General features: G+C 42.6%; 1 protein-coding gene across 1 annotated transcript; it reads left to right on the forward strand.

Moving 5' to 3' along the window:
• Nucleotides 1-1,063: 1,063 nt before the first annotated feature.
• Nucleotides 1,064-21,019, forward strand: LOC132320732 (E3 ubiquitin-protein ligase RBBP6-like). The gene is made up of 13 exons (XM_059834021.1): nucleotides 1,064-1,229; nucleotides 4,435-4,534; nucleotides 7,166-7,268; nucleotides 10,629-10,673; nucleotides 13,048-13,136; nucleotides 13,255-13,351; nucleotides 14,192-14,331; nucleotides 14,908-15,098; nucleotides 16,918-17,021; nucleotides 17,522-17,596; nucleotides 18,591-18,718; nucleotides 19,858-19,959; nucleotides 20,842-21,019. Exons 1-13 carry the CDS (start codon nucleotides 1,064-1,066, stop codon nucleotides 21,017-21,019), a joined length of 1,518 nt encoding a protein of 505 aa, XP_059690004.1.
• The last annotated feature ends 309 nt before the right edge of the window (nucleotides 21,020-21,328 follow it).

Below are 21,328 nucleotides of genomic sequence, written 5' to 3' on the forward strand. Positions count from 1 at the left end.
AACAGACACAAAGAGCAAAACCAACTCTCCCTTGGATATAGAGGACAGCACTGAAATCAAAAGGCTTTCCTGACTTAGGAAACCCAAAAGGCATTGAAAGATCTAAACTAAGCTGTCGTGGAAGCTCGTCCTCCTTAGCCGAGGGCCCCAGGAAAAGGCCGCTGCATCTCCCCAGGCTGCCTTGCCCTGCCTGGCTGCTGAGAGGAGGGGACAGCGGGTGGTGCCAGCCTGGGGTGACAGGAGGGACAGCGGGCAGTGAGAGGCCTGGGGGGTGACAGGACACCGGGGGGTGATGGGCCGGGGGGCAGCAGGGACACGAGCAGCCGGGGGCAGTGACAGGCCTGGGGCTGACGGGCGGTGACATGGACTGGTAACGGCCCTCCCCTATAGGGCGCTCAGACTTCGGAAGAAGATGGCGGGGCCGCCGCGCTCACGTGACACGGGCCTGTTGTCAAAATGCACCGGGTGCGGGGGGCTGTTGTGCGTGCGCAACGGTTGTCGGCCCAGAAACCCCTCTGCGGAATGTTGAGGCAAGAGAAACCCCTCTGCGGAATGTTGAGGCAAGGGAAACCCCTCTGCGGAATGTTGAGGCAAGGGAAACCCCTCTGCGGAATGTTGAGGCAAGGGAAACCCCTCTGCGGAATGTTGAGGCAAGGGAAACCCCTCTGCGGAATGTTGAGGCAAGGGAAACCCCTCTGCGGAATGTTGAGGCAAGGGAAACCCCTCTGCGGAATGTTGAGGCAAGGGAAACCCCTCTGCGGAATGTTGAGGCAAGGGAAACCCCTCTGCGGAATGTTGAGGCAGGGGCGCCTGAGTCGCCATAGCGAGCGGTTGGGCTTGGAAGTGCTGTGTGCGAGAGAGGGAGTGGGTCTGAGCCGGGGCTGCAGAGGCCTCTCCCCGTTGCCTGACGCCCGCCTGGGCTGCGAGGAGGAGCTCGACCTCAGGGGGTGCTGCTTTCCCCGACCCCCTCAGTGGGCCCTTCCTCAAGCCGCCAACACAGAGGTCGTGACGCGGTCTGCCGTGGTAGACACCATCGCAGAGCAGGCACCGCCTGGCCCCGACCATGTCGTGTGTCCACTATAAGTTCTCCTCCCAGCTGAACTATGCCACGGTCACCTTCAACGGCCTCCACATCTCCCTGTGCGACCTCAAGCGCCAGATCATGGGCCGCGAGAAGCTGAAGGCGGCCAACTGCGACCTGCAGATCACCAACGCCCAGAGCAAAGAAGGTGCGTGGGGGCAGCCGGGGGTGGAGTCAGCCTGGGGCCCATCCCGCCGGCGTGTGGGGGGACCGGGAGGGCAAGCGGCGCCGGGGCTGAAGCGGGATGGGAAGCGGTAATGCGATTCGGCCACGATCGGTAGCTGTGACTTGTGTTGGGGGCCTCACAGAGCTGTTCTTTTGTAGTTGCTCTTCCGACAGCTACCTTCAGATCTGTGTTTTAGACACGGAGCTAGGCGTAGAAGGAGACGTGGTTGATGTGCGACATGTAGTGTTTACCAAAGTTTTGGTTTCCTGGAATTCCTCTAGGTAAAATGATAAGGAAATGTGGGAGGATATCTTATAAAAACAGAGTAAGCTGAAAGTGATGCTATTGAACATCATTGTATCATCCATTTCTAACTGTGATTTTTTTTTCCTGGTACTACATGCTAACCACATCAGGGCAATACTGAGGTTTTATGGCAGAACATTTACAGTGAATATACATAAGAAATGTTCTTAGAGCAGTCATAAATTCTTTTAAATCTAATAAATGGTGCTTCTTTCTCAGAGGTGATAATGGTTTTGGTATGACATTTCAGTTTGGTAATCTGCCATCTTGATAAGTTTAAATGTGATTAAAGACTCTGGGTTGTGACTTTTCAGAAATAAAAAGACTTATAAAGTGTTTTCAGTCCTTAAAGTTCTTTTTTTTTTTTTCCTGTGGTTCTCTGACACTCTTACAACAGCCTTTCTTTGAAATGTGGACTAGTGGTTTTTTTCCTCTTCCTCTTTGATGTATTAAAACTTAAACAGAAAAATATGTACGCTGCGGTAACTGTAACTTCAGCCCTGGCCTTTCAAGTGATTGGACTTAAAGCTCGCTGTGTATCTACAGGTATTGAAACTATTTCAGGAGAATGTCTGTGAAGAGACTCAAGGGCACAATGTTAGGGGTCTTAGGGATGCCATTGCATTGCATGACATGCGTAGGTAGAGAGACATTTCACAAGGCTTGAATTTTTCTAGTAGTATTGAAGAAAATGGTCAAGACCTTTTGAACAGTGTTTAATTTGCTTTAAGGGCTTTGCTGCAGAAGGGTCTCTGAATTTTGTCATCAGTTGCTAACGTACCTCCAGCTTCACAAATGCTAGCAGGCTCAATGGCCGACTGGCTGACGTCAGTCCTGTAGTAGTTGGGTCTGTGTCAAACAGAGCCTTAAAACCAGAATGCTGGATGGTAATAAACTTTGAAGGAGCCCAATTATTATCACTAGAAGAAAAAATGTTTTGAAATAGGCCAAGCACGTGGGTTCTGTTATAGCAGGTGAGGAACAGAACGCAACATTTCAGAAGAAAAATTTATGCTCGTAAATATGTTCCCCCACAAAGCGTTACTCTAATATCCATAATAGCCATTTTACAAAGTGTGTTGCTTTGTTTTCATATGTAATCCGAAGACAGTGAAGACAAAGTATCTGCTTCACTAGGTCCTGCTAAATGTGGCGTTGCCTGAAGGTGAAGTTCAAGCAGGAGTATCTTTCCTGCTTTAAAGAGCATCACTCTTGTTTGACAGCGACAAGATCCTCCTCTAGGCAGGTTGTGTTGCACTTTGACCTTTGTAAAATGAGCATAAAATCTTACGCTTGCTATATTAGAGAGACAGGTGCTTACTGAAGCAAGGGGTAAGGGTGTTTTCCTTGTGAAAACGCAAAAATCCCCCAGGGGTTTTCAGAGCTAAAGCTGGAGAATACATTTCAGTGTCATCTATGTCTATGTCAAATTTTTGGTTTAGATGGGTAACCATGAATTTCAGTTGTTATTAATCAGATGTAGATGCTTAAACTCACCTTCGGAAGATAAAGGAACAAACTAGGCCCGGATATTCTGCCTAAATGGGATGTTTGGAATTCTTACATGTGGTCATGAAGTATTGGGTTTTTATAACATAATCTGTGACTGACTAAACGCTGACGTGATCTTGGAAAGAACCAAGTGGACCTTGAGTGAAGATGGCCTACTTGTTCAGATTTTTCTGAGTACTCCTCTAAGCTTTTACAGTTCAGTAACTGTTACTTTTCATAATGGAAATCTAGTCATAGAAGCAATGCTAATACAAGCTAAAAGTAAACAGGACTTTAAGTATCAGTGGAAAAAAAATTTCTGATGGACTCTTTTTAAGATGCTGGGAAAGCAAAATGGATGGTTAGGACCCATTTTAAAAGGTGGGGGGGTGAGTGTCCTCTTCCACGCTTACTCTAGAGACACATTCTAGAAAGGCAGAATTCCCTTCAAAAAGCCTGTACTCAGGAATGAGGCATTTAAACTTGCCTCCTTTGAATTTGATCTGAATTTCTTGACCTGTTTTTTATACTAGATGTTCTCACAATATAGTGGAAGGACTGCAGACTCCAGAACTCAGGTCTCTTGAGTACTCTTTCCTGCCCTGTAACATTCTGACTCCAAGCACTTGGAGAATGTGCTATTCTGCTTATCAGGGAAAATACAAAAAAAATGCTAGGAACCCAAAAATGGGGCTCTGAACTGGTCTTCATCCAGTGGTTTGTGATCTGGACCAGAAAGAATCCTCTAGCCCTGCCAGTTTTGTTTCCATTTCAATGGAAACCACTGAGCAGCTGAGAAGTGTGGTTGTTGATGGATTAAGCTCCAAGAAATAGGCAGCAATGGCAGACTCTCTTCTCTGTTCTGTCAGTCTGGAGCACTAGCAGTGTAGGTGTATCGGTTTTAGTCAACAGCCACAAAAGCGCTGGCGCAGAGTTTTCATGCTTTAGCTAAGTGCCTGTTTTGTTGCGGGGCAAGCTAGTCAGACTTTAGAGTCTGGTTTATGCAGGTGAGACTTTGCTGTGCTTTGGTTTTCTCCAAAGATCTATTGGTTTTGTAGCCTAATGGAAGCAAAAGCAACTTAAGCTAGGTCAGGAAAGAACCTCGTGCATTAGCAGGCTCTCCTTTCGTGACCTTTGAGACTATTTCGCTGTTGGCGTTCAAACTATTGTAAAAAACTGGAAAAGATTTTGCTGCTTGTGTTTGATTATCAAACCTGAAGATTTCTTGAAATGTACCGTTAGTGTGTTGAGACGGTAACAGCGTGATGTTACGTATAAAGTTTTGCTTCTGTATCCCTAAAGGGATTCTCTGAAGTGCTATATAATTGCAGATTAATACACATTCTTAGGAATTGACTCCTGTTTTTTTCTGGTTTTATGTTGTTTTCAGAATACACCGATGATCAGGCCCTGATTCCTAAGAACTCCTCAGTAATCGTTAGAAGAATCCCTGCGGGAGGAGTTAAAGCTACCAGCAAAACCTGTGTTCTGTAAGTATCCATAAAGCACATTCAGATGGGCTCTTTCTTGTTAAAGCTGCTGTCAAGTTTTGTTGTCATGGGGTAGATTTTAATGCATCTGTCCCAAAGTAGACTTAAATTTTTGGGCCTGCTGGGACACGGGGTTCGAACTCCAACATTGGTAACTTGTGCGATGATTCTTTTGTGTTTGTTCTTGGGGTTGGTTGTTCTGAGGGCCAAGTTGTAGACCCCGTTTCCTCTCGGTGGAGAGATTCCTCATTCTGTGTGTTTGCTTTTATTGCTTTTATAGTAGAGGGAGATACGCATTCTACTGTAAACTTCGAATTTGTTGCCATCTCAGAAGAGTCTGATTCTGAGTGTTTGACTATTTCTGGCATTTGGAGGAGCAGGGGGTAGGATATGGCAGGTTTTCTTTTGCCCCAAATCTGGGGTTTTTGCATACTAGCTAGAGAGGAAAGACCAAGGTTGCCTGCTGATGAACCACGCAAACAAGAAGTGGCATTCATAAGTGATTCCTCTTAGTTTCCTAAAGACAATGCCCGTTTCAGGCAGAGAAAAAGAACAATATCCTAAAGTGTACTGCCTTTTGTGCGAGTACGATGAAGGAACAGTGAATCCTTTCCAAACCTGAAACTGCGTAAGCAGTTTAGGACCTTCCCAAATGTTACTAGTTGTCTGTCTAAGCCTGCTTTTCCCCTAAGCTGATATCTCTGCTCCAGGGTTTAATTCTGTGTTCCTAAGATTTACGGAGGACAGAGAATGGGGTATATTGATTACAATTACAGCTATGCAAATGCAATCGTGACTGCAGGATTATGGCTGTCATTTCAGTATTCATATAGTCCAGTTCTGTATCAGCTACATTAGCATTGTTTGAATGGTCATGTTTTGCAGCCTCCTTAAAGATATGCGTCTCCACCACAATGAGTAGCTGTTACTAGCTTGTGGTTTTGCCACGTCTTTGTAACGTGGGTTCTCAAGAAATAAAGTAGACTGATGAGTTACAGTGTGCCTGGAAGAAACAGTACAGCAGCATCCTGGTGTTCATGAAGCATTTGCAAGCAAAAACCCCTGAAGTTATGTGGCTCTGCACGTAAACTCTGGGCATATTAGTGCCATGGTTGTTGCACTGCTTTCAGGCACTCGCTAGTAATTCCGGATGCCACAGCATGGTGCTTATAAACACGGCCTTGTTTGAGGGATTAATAGAAATACGTATGCTTAGTGCTGCCTCGTCAGTGCATCCTCTGTTTCTGGTTGGATGGCGCCCTCTCTTGCTATTGTAATGCTGCCCTAAAATGAGAGGATAGGTGCTGCAAGCGTCAAAGGTCAAATAAATAGCTGGATGTGGGGATAAGGAAAGAATGGCACCGCTGTTCTAACGTTGAAAATTAACCAGGCAGATCAACTTTCTATTCCTTCAGCTGGAAGCATTGCAGAAACAGCTGGTAGAGTGGTTAGTGTTTGGGAATGATGAATGTGTGCTGAAATGGTGGAGAGGCCTTCAAAGTGCGTTACTCCCCTTGTAGTATGTTCTTCAGGTTCAGTGGATGAAGAAACCCATGTGTGGCCATCTAAAGTATTTCCTCATGCTTCCTCGTCTTCAGGAGGTACGTGGCTGTAGCTGCGAGCCTGGTGCTGTTGTAGTAGTGGCAGGAAGCATGAGCCTTTCTATTTGTGCCTCAGTTCCACAGCAGCCTCGGAATTGCCTCTGCTCATGGGACACTTTGGATGATGTCTGAATTGTTTGTTAACTACATCAGTGGTTGAATGTCTGATTCATGATGAGGAGCCTGCAGATACAGATCAATGAGTATGTGGAATCTCAGCAGGTTTTCAAATGCAATAAATATTTCCTAAGATATTGTAGCATGTTCAAGATTATCTTCAAGCAAATTCTGGCAATTAGGACCTTTTTTTTTTTTTCCCCCACAGGGCTCCTAAATCGCACAAAATCCTAGGAACTGCTTTCAGGTGACATTTCTACTACTATTCTTAGTTAACATAGCATATGTAACACATGTAGTATTTTGGCACTTTCATGGCTAAGTATGGTCAATGTCTGAACACAGTGCTTGGGCTTCCACAAAGAAACACTGTTCTAAAGACTATGCTGCTGACATTGTTGTTATTTCTTTGTCAGAGGACTGATTTTTTACTCTTAAGTAAACTTGCACTTCAAAGGGTCTCGACTATCCCTGTTCTTTCTTAGAAACTGAAGTGCTCTCTCTGGTGCCTATTTGTAAGACTAGGGGCATACAGCTTGGCTAAAGTTACCTTCAGATGTTGATGCTTGATTATTTAAGAACACAAAGCTGTACTACAGACTTCGTATTTTAGATACTTAATGCAGCAGAGGCAAAATATGTGAGGACTTCCTCTTGCACTGTTGTGTTCTAGATCTGTAAGTCTTAGAGGAATTTGTGACAAAGTAGAAATGGGATTTTGAGTGGTTTTATTAGTGGCACTGAGTGTTATCAAAAGAGAGAAGAGTTTATGTATATGAATAAATTTCCATATTCACTAGACTATGAGAAGATAATGTTTCTGATGTTGTGGTTTTACAACGTGCTTTCACTGCTCGATGTTGGGTACAAGTGCTTTATTTGAAGTTCTGATCACCTTTATTTCTTCTTCTAGAAGTCGAACTGCGCCAGTGAGCGGAACACCAAAAGCGGTATGTAAAAACACAATCTCAGGCTTTTTCCTACACACTGCACTTCATTCTAAACAATGTAGCCTTGTATTAATTTTCCAAACATTAGCTTAATATATTTTCCAGTAAATATGTTGTAAATAGCATGTCCTTGATTCAACATAGTAAAAACTGAGTCATGCCATCATTTGCACAGTTCTCATGGGAATCTTGGTATTTGTGCCTAGTAATGCACTGTATTTCATACTGACTATGCCAGAATATTTCCTGTGTGACTGTGTGTTGTACAGATAATGTATGATGGTTTTTAGAACGTGTTAGAACATGGCGCCATGTTCTGCAGCTGTCTGTCTACTGCTAGTACTCTGGATGTTTGTATCGGGTGTTGTGTGCTTTTTCTTTCTCGCAGTACAAATTGTTTGGAGTGTATTTTTTGCCATTTTCACAGCCTATCACTTAGCTGTTGTTTTTAAATACCTTTTTTGCCTAATGGTTCTTGAAAGTGTTATCAAAAACAGCTGAGAAACCATTCTTGTTAAACTTGGTACTCTTTCTTAATTTTGACTTGGGGCTTCAAACAAATACCAAAACCAACATATCCCATACGATGTGAGGACAGTTCTGTGCAGCTAAATGATTCCTTTTCAGGTCCGTAAATACTTGGGTATTTGTTCCAAAAACCGTATAATTGAAATGATATTGTTTGGGCCCCTCTGAGTACGTAAATGCCTTTAATAGATGGCGGTGAATTTAAATAGCATTGCTACACAAAGTGGTATTGTCAAGTTCTGCATTTGATCACTTCATCTGACTAATCAGTTTAGCTTAATAGTTTGCCTGCAAATGAAAGGATCTAAAACCCAGTGTACAAATTATGGCACAAGGTTAGAGCCTGGTGCATTAGTGGGTGTAAACCCTGTCATTTCTCTTAACTTCTGCCTGCAGCCCATTTTTGGATCTGGGTGACTTCAGGGCTGGATGCTGCTTTAATTTCCCAAAGGTTAAGCCCTTCTTTAGTATAGCACCATTCTGAATGTACATTTGGAAAAGGGGCAGCATTTTTCTTCAGGTTTGAAAACCCTGTCATTCTGCCGCTAAAATATAAATAAGTAATAGAAGGAAATACTTGACTGGTAGTGGTCTAGATCTTGATTTGCCACTTGGCTCAAATACGATGTGTAACTCTGCATTTCAAAATATTCTATATACTGTAAAAATGTCCATGTGGTGTTTTTAATGCCTCTCCTTGTGAGTTTGAGTTAGTTTAACTGGCCCAGTGACCCTAGTAGTCAATGTAATGCATTTATATAAACCACGTTTATAGTATTTGATCTAATTCTGACAGGTTTTTCTTTCCTGAAAACAGTTATTTTTCTCTTTGTATCCTTGCATGTGTATAAACACAACTCACGTGTTCAGAAAAAAACATTCTTTTAGCCTCGTGTGTTCCCTGGCATGTCTGCATTACATTTCTAAGTAGCATCTTACCATAAGCTAACATAGATGTCTCAAAAAACAAAAAAAGAAAAGTAAAAACCCTGAGGTGGGAGGGAAGACTAGTTAGAACTAATTAAAGCAAATGAAATGCGAGGCAAAATCATTCCCTTCTTCTTTACTCTGACTGTTCCTGGTTTGGGTTGTGGGTAGCCACAGGGTGGGTGGAAGCCTTGCATCTCTCCTTACAAGCCCTCTCTCTCTCTCCCTGTCAAAGCACAGCAGCCTCAGGTGCTTCTAGCTCTGGAGACACACTGAGCTTTATTCTTAAAGCTAGCTCAGGTCTTGGTCTAAAGGGTGGGGGGTTTCTATTGTTTGGTTGGGTTTGTTAATACACGTATTTCTGTATGTATTTCAAAGCAGAACCTGGATCTTAGTGTGGTGGGAATAAATCACTGGAAAGCTTGGCAATTGTTGTTGAACAGTAAAGCAGCAAAGTGCAAATGAGTTAACATTTTTTTAAAAAGGATGCGCAATAGCTTATACTTTGACTCTTCATTGTCTTGCTCTTATGTTAGCTGGCAACCTAGACTTCCACATTTGTGCTGCTGTCCTACCGTTAACTACAGCCAAAGCAAGAAAGGGGATCCTTTTTGGTTTAGGATTACAAGTTCAGTAACTGCAAGGAGCTCTAGTTGGTGTTTGTCCTTAGAGGCTGCAGAAATGCAGAGAGTTGTGCCCATTGATTTAGCACCGTCAAGCACAGCTGGGATCCTTCCTGGCTGAATTTTTAGTTTAGCCAAGCTATCAGGTTTTAGAAAACCACTGTAATTTAAATGTGGCACTCCAGCAGTGAGATTAGCCTTTTCCTCCTATTTTGCCTCCCCTTTCCCACTTGCTTTGTGTTCATTGCTGTTTAGTCTTCTGTTTGAAATGGGAGTTAATACATTGACTGTCGAGTCTGGGGTTTTACATTTGTTTGTTGGTTGGGCTTTTTTTTCCCAATTCTTCTGCAGTATTATCTTGGGGTTGTATACAAGTTTCATGGAGATGTTGTTTCAACGTGACTGACTGGAGGGACTGGCAGGATATAATTCCATGGAAATTTAAAGGAAAAAACAAAAGACCCACGAATGTTGGATCACTGGAAGATGGTTGTTGCGCAAATGTTCTAAATAGCACATTAATTATCTATTTGCTGCTTTTGGTAACTGTTCAGTCGAAAGGAGTGCTATCACCTCCTCGAAGAAATGAGACTGTTGCCTGCAGGCCAGAGAATAACTGCTTCCCGAAAAAATACAAGAACTCACTATTAGTTTATTAACTGTTATGTTTCAGTTACTGGTCAATACTGGACTGTTTAATGCAAGACTCCAGTCGAGAGGTTTCCTAATTACTCATTGGCTTCTGAAAAACCACAGAATGATAGTGGCTGTGCCTGCCAGGAGAAAACATAGGCCTGTCTTTCCCACATGTAAAAAAGAGTGGCATACGGTGCATGAAGCTTCAAAGTACTTGATCAGGCTCCCTTTTTAACAGAACTGGGTGCAAAATGTTCTGAAAAGAAGGAAAGGTGGATCTTCTGGTAAGACTTGCAATGGTCTCTTTTCCCAGATCGGAGTGCTCCTCTCCAAAGGCACATTTTCCTTCTCAAATAAACTTAAATATGTTTTTTAATCCTTTTAAGCAGAAAATTGACAGCTTCCTTACCCCTTCGACTTTTAAGGACTTGTGAGCATTTGACAAGGGTCCCTCTCTGATATACCGCGGAGCAATAAATTGATCTCAGGCAGGTTTGGTTATTTTAGTTTCTTCCAACTAACAACATAGGCACTCTTAAGCTGCAATACGTTTGGACTTTGTTTTGAACAAGTTCAAATCACACTAGGTTGGAAATGCCTCTTTTAGGGACACTCAGAGGATATAGTGCGGACTTTCAGGCTACAGTAGAGGTTACCTATTGCTCTGTTTTGACTGTAAAACTTGAATATGTGTTTATTTTTTTGTGAACAGATTGATGACCCTTTTGCACCTCTTTCGCTGGCCCAGCTTATTAAGGTACATACATATTCTCTTCAAACAGCATTTGCTTCATACTTTTAGACCTTATACTGTGATCCAGAGCTGGATAACCTTTGTAATGTGAGCAAAGCTTGAATTTAATTTTCAATAATTTAAAGTATTTATTTTAACTGTAAAATGTCTGTATGTTCTGCTACTATCCCGTAAAGAGTAGTTGCCAGTTTGGGAAGATAGAAGGGGAGTACCTTTCCAGGCTCAACTTAATGTTGCAGTATTACTCATCTTCAAGACACAAAGAAGCAGCACTTCAGAAGCTGTTTACTGTTTTTCATACGTTTCACTAATTTTGTGTTGGAAACTAACAGGATTTTCACAGAAGAATTTAATTGGCTGTAAGTTATGGACATTTCAGGGGGGTTTGCAAGAGCCAAAATAGAAGCGTTTCCAGAACGTGGACAATTGCGTGGCTGTTTTTGGATTTCTAGTCCTTACAGTTGTAGATCCATTCTTTGAATGCTGCACAATTTCTTAAATTGTAGTATATAGAGTGTGGACAACACAATCTAATTTGCTTGATTGCAGACTGTGTAAATTGCATAAATGTATCTAATTGTTTAGAGGAACATACCCAGGTGCATGTGTGGCATATTAGCAGATGTGAGCTTCTGAAACTGCTGTAATGCCATGTTTTGCTACGGAACTGCTTGCATTTTTTGCTCAACAATGGGTAACTTTGTCTGGGAAAGCACTAGCGATCGTGCTTTGTGAAAAGGCACAGTGCTAGCCAATGCAATGCCTAGTCTTTAGAGTTACAAAGATGAGAGAAGGCAGGGCCTAATGCAGAGGAGCTAGTTCTTTCATCTGAAAAGTGAGGCAGGGGTTCATTTCCAAGAAAGAGAAATCTCTTCCCTCTGGTAACTTCTTCCCACTCTCAGTGGAGAAATTAAATTGTGTACATTTGGAAAAAAAAATCCAAAAAAATTAGTTTGGAAGGTAACCACCAAAAGAAAGCGGTCTCCATTAGTGCTGTCCCTAAACGTGTCCTTGGTTCTGTAAACTCATGTGAAGTTTTACTCTGAAATGCGAAAACCTGTCCAAGTGGAGTACACATTTCAGTTTTTGAGAAAATTCAAGTATTTCAGAAAAATGCAGGAACATAACATAAAGCAGCTCAAAACTATTACTTCCTCTAACCTCTTTAGTGCAGTCTGGCTTAGCGTGGAGGCAATGCGTTGTAAGAAGTTTTCTGTTTTATTCTTACTGTGTATTAAATGCCATATTGGAGATTTGGTCTATTCCTAGGAATGTTTTGTGGGGTTTGGATGTGTTTTGTAAGCCATTTGGGTTCAAAGAAATTAGTCAAGTATCTGTAAAGTTTTCTCTATATGTTAATGGAGATGATTTCATAGATGTCGACCTGGATTATGTTACTATTGAGAAAAAACTGTGTCTGTGAAACTCCCATTTAATAAAACGTGGAAACTAGCTGGTTGCATGCCTAGAAAAACAAAAACATGAGAGGTTGATCTGAATGATAGGTGCTTGAAGGTCCACATCATTTACAGTCACTCCCTTAGACCCTGCTTGTGCCTGGACCAGTGTGTAATAAAAAGGTTTGAACAAATACTACTGAAGAACAATCAGCTGGCTTCATTAAGTTGAAGTTCTAGTTCTGCATAAGGTTTAGATTACAATTTGTATGTTAAAAGGCCACAGTCATCTGGAAAAAAGTGCAGGTTTTGCTTACTGTAGTTAAATCACTTTCCATGAAGAAGTTAGGAGGTGGGGGGGGGGCATGCAGTTGTGACTGCCTGCTGCACATGATGGTCAAATTTCTACTGGAAAGCATCTTTTGTCCTGCTGAGGGATTATAAAAAGCTGGATTCCTTTTAAGGCGTCTGTGTCTGAAGCTGACTTTCAGCAAGCAGAAACAACTCCCCCGACTCTTGTGTGTCCTTTAATGCTGCAAAATGTAAATAATGATACTTGCATACATCTTTCTCAATTAAATGTCCAGTGGACATCTTCCCCTGCAAATAGTCTGGAGCTTAAAAATCAGTTTAAACATAGGGGATAGTCTCATTTTTTCTACACATCGCCTCAGTCCACTTGGAAGAAAATGGGATTGCTTACAGAGGTCTTTACATAAGGTCCAAACAGAGCCTAAGCTTTTGAGTGCCCAAGAATGCTCTTTTCAAGTAGGTTAAGAGGCACATAAACAGCACGGAATGGCATCAGGACTCCCCAGAACGTCTTCAGGGCAGCTATATTTTCTATATGCAGCTGTTTTCATGCAACCTCAGCTAGCGTTGTGCTGCTCTTTACAGGACTGGGTGAGTGGTGGTGTCTTTGGCTGCGTGGGCTTAAATGTGTTTCTAACGTGTGTGTCCAATAATTACCTCTTCGACAGACCGCCGATCTGGCTGAAGCCAATGCTTCTGAAGAAGAGAAAATAAAAGCTATGATGATGCAGTCTTGCTGTGCGTATGATCCAATCAAGTAAGTGTTGATAATGTCAAACCTGTCCTTTGAAGCTGATGGAAAAATTGTAGAGATGTTTGTTTCAACACGAGAGACACACGCATACCTTGTTCTTTTTTTCCCCAAAACCTTTTAGTTACATGAAGAAACCCTTGGCTCCGCCTCCACCATCATATACTTGCTTTCGTTGCGGAAAACCGGGCCACTATAGGAAGAACTGCCCAACAACTGGGGTAAGATTGTGGGGGACTTGTGGTGTGACTTAGTTTTTCATTTTTTTATCTTGGCAGTTAGGTAACGAGTCCATGAACGCTCCTAGGAAGAATTGTTTCTCTTGGGGTGAAATATAGAGGTTATGTGGCAATTTTGCAAAGCCCTTCAAAATTCAAGGGAAACCTGGAATCACAAATGTGAAATTTTCTTTTTTCGAGGTCATAGACATTAAATGTGTGCATAGAGCTTTCTCTGTGAACTTTCATGCATATTTTTATATATTGCAATATTAGGGGAAATTTTTATGCTTTTAACTCTCTTTAATGGCAGTTCACAGTTTGTAGTATTTTGTCTAAGAATAGGCGGTTTCTGTTGACCCCATCTATTGAATATTTGCATGTGTTAATTACACAAGTCTCTGGGTGAGTATTCATGCCATTTAATGTTAGTCACGGAATGTATGTGCTTGAGCTATGAATTCAACCTTCCTGTCTAGGTGGTGAATGTAAGTTTCTCCAGTGACTGATTCAGAGCACCAAATTAAGCTCTCACTCTGAATTGCGCTGTGGAGGAGCAGCGGGTTTGTGTCTCTTCTCTGAATGGATGGTGAGCTGAGGGATATTTCACCCTTAAGGAACCTGAAGATGAGCCAAAGAATGTCGATTGAGTTCAAAATGCTGCTCAAGCCTTTGGAACGTCTTGGCTATATTCATTTAGGAAAATCAGTCTTTTAGTCGAGCAACCCTTACGCTAGGCAACAGGAGAGGATTACAGGCTTTTGCTGCTTCAAATAATCATTGAAATGCCATTTTACGTGTGGGTCTTAAGATGAGATATGTCTGCATTTCTTTTCTGAACAGGACAAAAATTTTGAGTCTGTTCCCAGAATTAAAATGAGCACCGGAATTCCAAGGAGTTTCATGATGGAGGTGGAAGATCCCAATACAAAGGGTGCTATGCTGACAAGCAGGGGAAAATATGCAATCCCAACGATTAATGCGTAAGTATGGCATTAATTGGACTGACCAAAAAGTGAGCGAGAGAAACCATGCGTGAATGTTTGAGTGGCAGCGCAACCAAGTTGGCCAGCGTACTACTGTGTGCTGACAAGAGGGGCTGTTTGAAAACACACTTGGTAGCATTTCTGGTTTTCTGTCATGGATCTCCTTTTGTAGAAGCTGTAACACAGACTTCTTCCCTTTATAAAACGTAATTACTCGGAGACTAACTTTCTCCTGAGCCTGCAATTTACATTTACCCTCTGGCAAAGAGAGGTGAGATTCATTTCACCTGCTTTCTAGCTGTCAAAAATGACTTGTCTAGTCTGAGCTAATGTCTTAGTTGATCCAATGAATGGCAGAGTTCTGCAGAAGGAAAATTGTCCCCCCCTCCCTCTTCTAGTGTGGTGGCTCGAGGAAAGTAGTTTAAACTAAATGCCTACGTTTTAGAAGGCAAATGTAGAGTGAGGAGAATTCCATCTGTTATCTTCCTTGGATTAAATCCAAAGCTCAGAAAAGTTTTCCTTTACCCACCTCTAACTGTTTTCTTTTTTTTTTCTTCCCCACCCCCCCTCCAGGGAAGCTTATGCTAGAGAAAAGAAGGAAAAGCCTCCCTTTCTACCAGAGGAGCCCTCTTCCTCCTCCTCTTTCTCCTCCTCCACCCTCTCAGATGATCCTCTTCCAGAGGAGCTGTCATGTGTCATTTGTAAAGATATAATGACTGATGCCGCTGTTATTCCCTGCTGTGGAAACAGTTTTTGTGACGAATGTAAGTGTTACTCCCATGTTTGTTAATTCAAAACATCATGTCTGATCTTCTCAAAGCAGAAAGAGGCGATAATGAAATGACTTTGTTCCCAGTTCCATTTAATACTTAAGTATACCTGCGGTAGTGCATGGCTCCCCCCAACCCCGTCATGGGCCACTCTGACCGTACCAAGCACTGCTGTTACCTGACCGAGGCTGGTAGCAGGAGCGGGAACAATGGAATAATCAGTCACTCCCTGACAGCCCTGGACATTCCTTATCAGGATCATAGCCCAAGTGGAATGACACCACGGTTACCCAAATTCCATCATTTTGCTAGTGACTAAAGCAAATCATCTTGCAAACCTTTAAACAGCAGTCCCAAGTGAGGCCCTTTGAGCTCTCCTGGACCGCAGCGGGCAGCAAACAGCATCTCCCTCCAAGTGGGATGCCTCTTGGAGTTCGCAAACTCTCCAGTTTGCGAAATTCAGAGGACTGCCGCCAAAAGCTGGCGACGGGACATGGGCTGAAACCCTCTCCTCCTGGAGGCTCAACCCTCGCCCGTTGAGAAATGCTGACAAGTGAATATTTCATAGAACTCGAGGGGAATTTCTAACAGGTACCTTTGTACATCTCTCACTCTCTATTTGTGACTGTGTGCGTGAGTGTGTGAATCAATTTGAATACCCGATAACAAGTATAGTATAAATATTACCATTTCAAATCTGTAATCAAGTCACTGTTGTGATTGTAGTAAATTCTATTAACTCACTGTGCAAACGTTAGACTCATCAATGATGAAGTGCTGCTAAAATCTTGTGATCCGCCTTAAACTGTGAACGAACCTTAGATTGCTGCTAAATACATAGAATCCTTTAGACATGAACCATTGACCAAGTCTGAGACTAAGTCTGGATTCAGCCGCACTTAAACTCCTCTCTGAGCAGGAGTTTAGAAAGCAAGGGGGTGCATTCTGAACCTTGTGACTCAACGGGAGGGTCCTCTTTACCCTTTTGTTTCTCCCGTCTCTCTGTAGAAATCATTCTGATTTGATTCTAATTCCATTTTCCTTTCTATGTTTTAGTAAGTAATAGAGTGAACCTTGCCAATGAATTCTCATCAGTCACCTTTTCATAAACTTCTATTAAAATCCCTTTTGCCAATACCCTTGACGGTGATTCTTTAAGTGGCCTAAACCACTCGTTCGCCACAATACCCTGGATAGGAAAGGACTCTTCTCGTGGAAAGGAAAAAAAAAGGCAGAGAGCTTTTTTCCCTTTCTGCGTCTCTAGTTGAATCCTCTTTACGTGCAGAAGAACGAGCGTGAGAAGAGTGCAGAATTGTGCAGGTGATTACAGTGTTAGACACCGAGTGCATTTGGTTTGTCCACAGCCTGTTCTCTCATACAAAATTATATAGCCAGCTTCGGTGACTTGCTGTGGTCTGCCACAAATGGATGGTTAGGCATTTAATCCACATTCTTCTCCGCAGGAGAGTTGCTTAAAACCTTCCCAACTCAAACCTACTAATGGCTTTTTAAGATGTGTTTTATTCATGAACGTTGATGTTGGTGACTTCTCACTGTACTAGGTAGTGCGAAAAAGGCTAGTCGAAACATCAAGACATCTTCAAATGTTACAGTAGTGAAATATCAAAACTGTAGAGTCATTTGCTGCATACTAGAAATCTTTTGCACAATTGAACATTTAGAGCTTCATGTTCCTTCAATTCAAGACCATATTCACCCATTAATCATATGCGTGTTTTTATAATTGATTAGAACCCCCCAAAATTTCCTCAGTTTGGCTGAAAACTATTTTGACGATTCTAATGATTCACAGGTATTAGAACAGTGTTACTGGACTCTGAGGAACATACATGCCCAACGTGTCATCAGACAGATGTTTCTCCTGATTCTTTAATTGCCAACCAGTTCCTACGCAAGGTAACCTGATGACTGTTACGTAAACTGTTCGTAGGAAAAGTCTCTGTAAAAAGCGGAAAGGGAAGAAAATAAGAATTTCCCTCTCCTTAAGCAAGGCTGAATTGAATGAGGCTCAATTTACTGCTCAAATACATTATCTGTTGTCACAGAAGCTTACAACTCTAGAGACAATCTGGCAAATTCAGGTCACCCTTTTGTTTGACATGATTGCCTCACTTTCAAGTTTGGGGTTTACAAAGAAGTACTTTAAATACAGATACTCTGAGTTACCAATCATTAACATCAGGGTTTAATGTGATGTGTTCATGTATCTGTATGCTGATTTATTTTAGGATTGGTAGCATTTACCAAGCAAGGACGCAAGGAATTTTACTCTGTGCAGGCTTTTCTCCGTCTGTCTACTGAAGTTTCATACTACCTTTCTGTCAATGTTTTTCTGCCTCTAGGCTGTGAACAACTTCAAAAATGGAACTGGCTACACAAAAAGGCTCCGTCAGCAGATTCAACAGCCACAGCAGCCGCCACTGCCGCCACCTCCACCACCGCTCATGACTGTTATATCTCCTGCTGCTCTGGTGAGTGCTGCTGAACTTTCTGAATCTTCCCCTCTGACAGTCAGCAGTTTGTTGGAAGAGAAGGGAAGTTGTAACTCAACACACGCAGTCATTCTTGTATTTTAGTAGAGCTTATTTTCCAACTCTTTGCATTGATTCACAAGGGCTGTCGGGTTCCCGGACAACCTGAGTTACCAAGTCTTCTGGGCCCCCGAGGACAATCCATACCCACAACTGGTAAGTATCTGTAACTGCAGAATTTCTTTGAAGAAGCTATCTTCAGAGAAACTGAATGGGATTTTTTGCTTTTTCCTCTCCCCACTCCAAAAGGTCGTCCAATGAGAGCCAGTACAACTCGCTCAGCAGGTGGTAGACCAGGCTGGGAACTGTAAGTATTCCGCAGACATTCAGTATCTTACTACTTGTAACCTGTTAAATGAGGCGGTAACACATAACTTACACAACAGCTGATTTATAATGAAATAAGTATGCACAGACTGCTGTGGAGAACACAAAGGGTAATGAATTTTTAAATGGCTTCATTTGAATTGGCATTAACAAAGGGGATCGGCGCTTGCAGTACGATTATTGAAAAACCACCTCCAGTACATGACTTAAAAGAGGACTCTGAAAAATGAAGGCTTTTTGGGGAAACCGTAATTGCATCTAAAAATGAAATACAGTTAAAGGATCAGGTGGAAAGCCACCCTTTGGTTACTGGCTGAATAGGGCTGGAGAAGAACTTGATTTCCCAATAGGCATCAGCCGCCAACATTCTTTTTTTTAACAACTCAGTTGATACTGACTGACCAAACTATTGGAAAAGTCAACGCTGCCATTTTATGGCAAATTTGAATTTCTTCAATTCATCTCGCATGGCCAAGCTGCTTTCTCTCAGCTGGCGAGAGAGGAGTCTATTGTAGCTATTATTGCCGTGTCAAGTTAGTCCTTCCTTTTGGTATATGTCTGTTATACATCGATTGTCAGGGTGCATTGCGTTTATAAACTCTTAAAGATAAATCAAAACAAAACCCAGGACCCATCCCTCGTTTCCTCCACCACTCCATGCACTCCTCTTCCGCTGCGGGTACCACCACCGCAGTTTCCTGCTCATTTTCCACCTGGTCAGCCTCCATCTGCTGGGTACACTGTCCCCCCTCCAGGAAATCCCCCAGCTCCTGCAAGCATGTCATCAGCTTGGCTACCAACAGCAGTACCAACGGCTCATGCAAATACCATCCCAACGACACAAGCACCTCCTTTATACAATCACAGGATCATTTAGGTTGGAAAAGACCTTTAAGAGCATCGAGTCCGACCGCAAACCTAACACTGCCAAGTCCACCACTAAACCCTGTCCCCAAGTGCCACATCTGCGCCTCTTTTCACTACCTCCAGGGATGGTGACTCAACCACTTCCCTGGGCAGCCTGTTCCAGTGCTTGATAACCCTTTCGGTGAAGACAATTTTTCCTAGTATTCAATGTAAACCTCCCCTGGTGCAACTTGAGGCCGTGTCCTCTTGTCCTATCACTTGTTACGTGGGAAAAGTGACCAACACCCACCTGGCTACAACCTCCTTTCAGGTAGTTGTTGAGAGCGATGAGGTCTCTCCTGAGCCTCCTTTGCTCCAGACTAAACAAATCCCGTTCCCTCAGCCGCTCCTCATAGAACTTGCTCTCCAGACCCTTCATCAGCTTTGTTGCTCTTCTTTGGATGCGCTCCAGCACCTCAATGTCTGTCTTGTAGTGAGGGGCCGAATCCTGAACACAGTATTCGAGGTGCGGCCTCAGCAGTGCCGAGTGCAGGGGGACGGTCGCTTCCCTAGTCCTGCTGGCCACTCTGTTTCTGATACAAGCCAGGAGGCTCTTGGCCTCCCTTATCCAGGGAGGAGTTTTACAGAGAACAACGGAGACTTAAAGAGGAGTAAGTGTTTGGCTCAATCAAGTTGCATTGGGTTTCATTTTTGTATTTCAACGGTGTATCGGACTGCAGTTACACTGAAGTGCATGTGACATAAGCAAAAATGACACAGTGTTTTTTCCACCATGCTTTTGCGTTGCAGATGGTAAACATCTAAAACTAAACCAAGACAAACGTCATTCTAACACTTTCCCTAAAACTTGTAGGAATGCTAAACTGTTTTTGCTTAAATTGGATGTTCACCTTCTGCATTTGCATGCAGTATACATTTTCTCATATGGGCCATGTTTTGTTTCTTGGTGTCTGCCTGTAAGAAAGGTCAAACTCTAATTGTAATAAAGGTCAAACTTGTTTTAACAGGGAAGAGAAAAAGTCCAAGCCTGAGGAGTTTACAGATGATTTTGCTAAGGAGCTGATGGAATATAAAAAGATTCAAGAGGAGCGCAGGCGCTCGTTTTCCAGGTAACTGCTTTGCACATCTGTAATGGGGAAGCAGACTGTCGAGAAAAATCGGGAGGCGTTCCACTCCACCCCTCTATTGTTAGGTGGACTGGATGAGTCAAGGGATTAGCAGTGATAGGAGTTTCATATTCCTAGAGGAGTGATAGGAGGCTCATATTCCTAGAGGAATGGCATTGAGTCATAGTGCAAGAGGCTGAGCTCAGAAGCTTTTAGATAGGACTTTTCTTAAAATGCGGTCACTATCCTTGGTTAGAGCCAGAGGTAAGTGCAAGATATTGCTAGGACGTCTGGCTAGAAGTGTTGATTAAATAGTCCTGTACGTAGGATTGCAGTACAAGTATTTTGCATCCTGTACAATTTGCCAAATAAGTAGTGAAGGTAAATAGACTAAGCTGGCATTTTAAAATGGAGTTTTACTCTCTTCAGGCTAAATGGCGTTTTCTTGATGTTTGATAGTGCACTGTAGCCACTAAGACTTGCTCTTTTTGCATCTTACTGCAGCAAAAATGAGTTGCACCCCATGTCGTTGCGGAGTAGTGAAAAATGTGCGTGTTCACGTACCAGTAGAGGCCAGGATACACCACCTGAAACCAATCAATAGCTGTGGGAGTTTCATGTGCTAGAAGGGAGTGGAAATAGCCTTACCCTTCCTGTTTGTTTTCACACTACCAAAGCAGCAGCTCTTCTGTCTTGTAAGCAGAACCTTTTACATGTGATCAAGATCTTCAGTTTGCAGGAGCATTATGGCAACAGCTGAAAGAAGCTTTGACATAAGCATATGGAGAGGGAGAAGAAAACCAAACCAAATTTGGGAAGGAAAAAAATGGGAAGAGTGACTGTTTTGAATTAACTTCATTTATGTTTCTTGTGGTTTTTTTTAAGGTCCAAGTCTCCCTATAGGGCTTCATCTCCTAAGAAAGGCAGTATCAGAAAACGAGCTGAAGCTTCCCAAGGGAAGGCAGAGAGAGATTGTGAAAAATCTCCGCGAATGGAACCACCTGTGAAAAAAGTGAAGGGGCAGTCGCCAAAGACAGGCAGTGTCAAAACATCTTCCTCTTAAAAGGATGTTTACTGTTTTTCATATGTTTTGTTAATTTTGCGTTAATTTAACTAAGACAATGTTCGCAGAGGATTTTAATTAGCTGTAGGTTATGGACATTTCAGGGGGGGTTGCAAGAGCCAAAATAGAAGCGTTTCTGGAACATGGACAATTGCATGGCTGTTTTTTCTCTTTGTTTACTAGCATGTGCATAAACACAACTCACATGTTCATAAATAGAGTTCTCATTCTTTTAGACTCGTGTGTTCCCTGGCACCTCTGCATTACATTTCTAAGTAGCATCTTACCATAACCTAACACAGATGTCTC

The sequence above is a fragment of the Gavia stellata genome, chromosome Z (genome assembly GCF_030936135.1).
Source record: "Gavia stellata isolate bGavSte3 chromosome Z, bGavSte3.hap2, whole genome shotgun sequence".
Taxonomy (NCBI): Eukaryota; Metazoa; Chordata; class Aves; order Gaviiformes; family Gaviidae; genus Gavia; species Gavia stellata.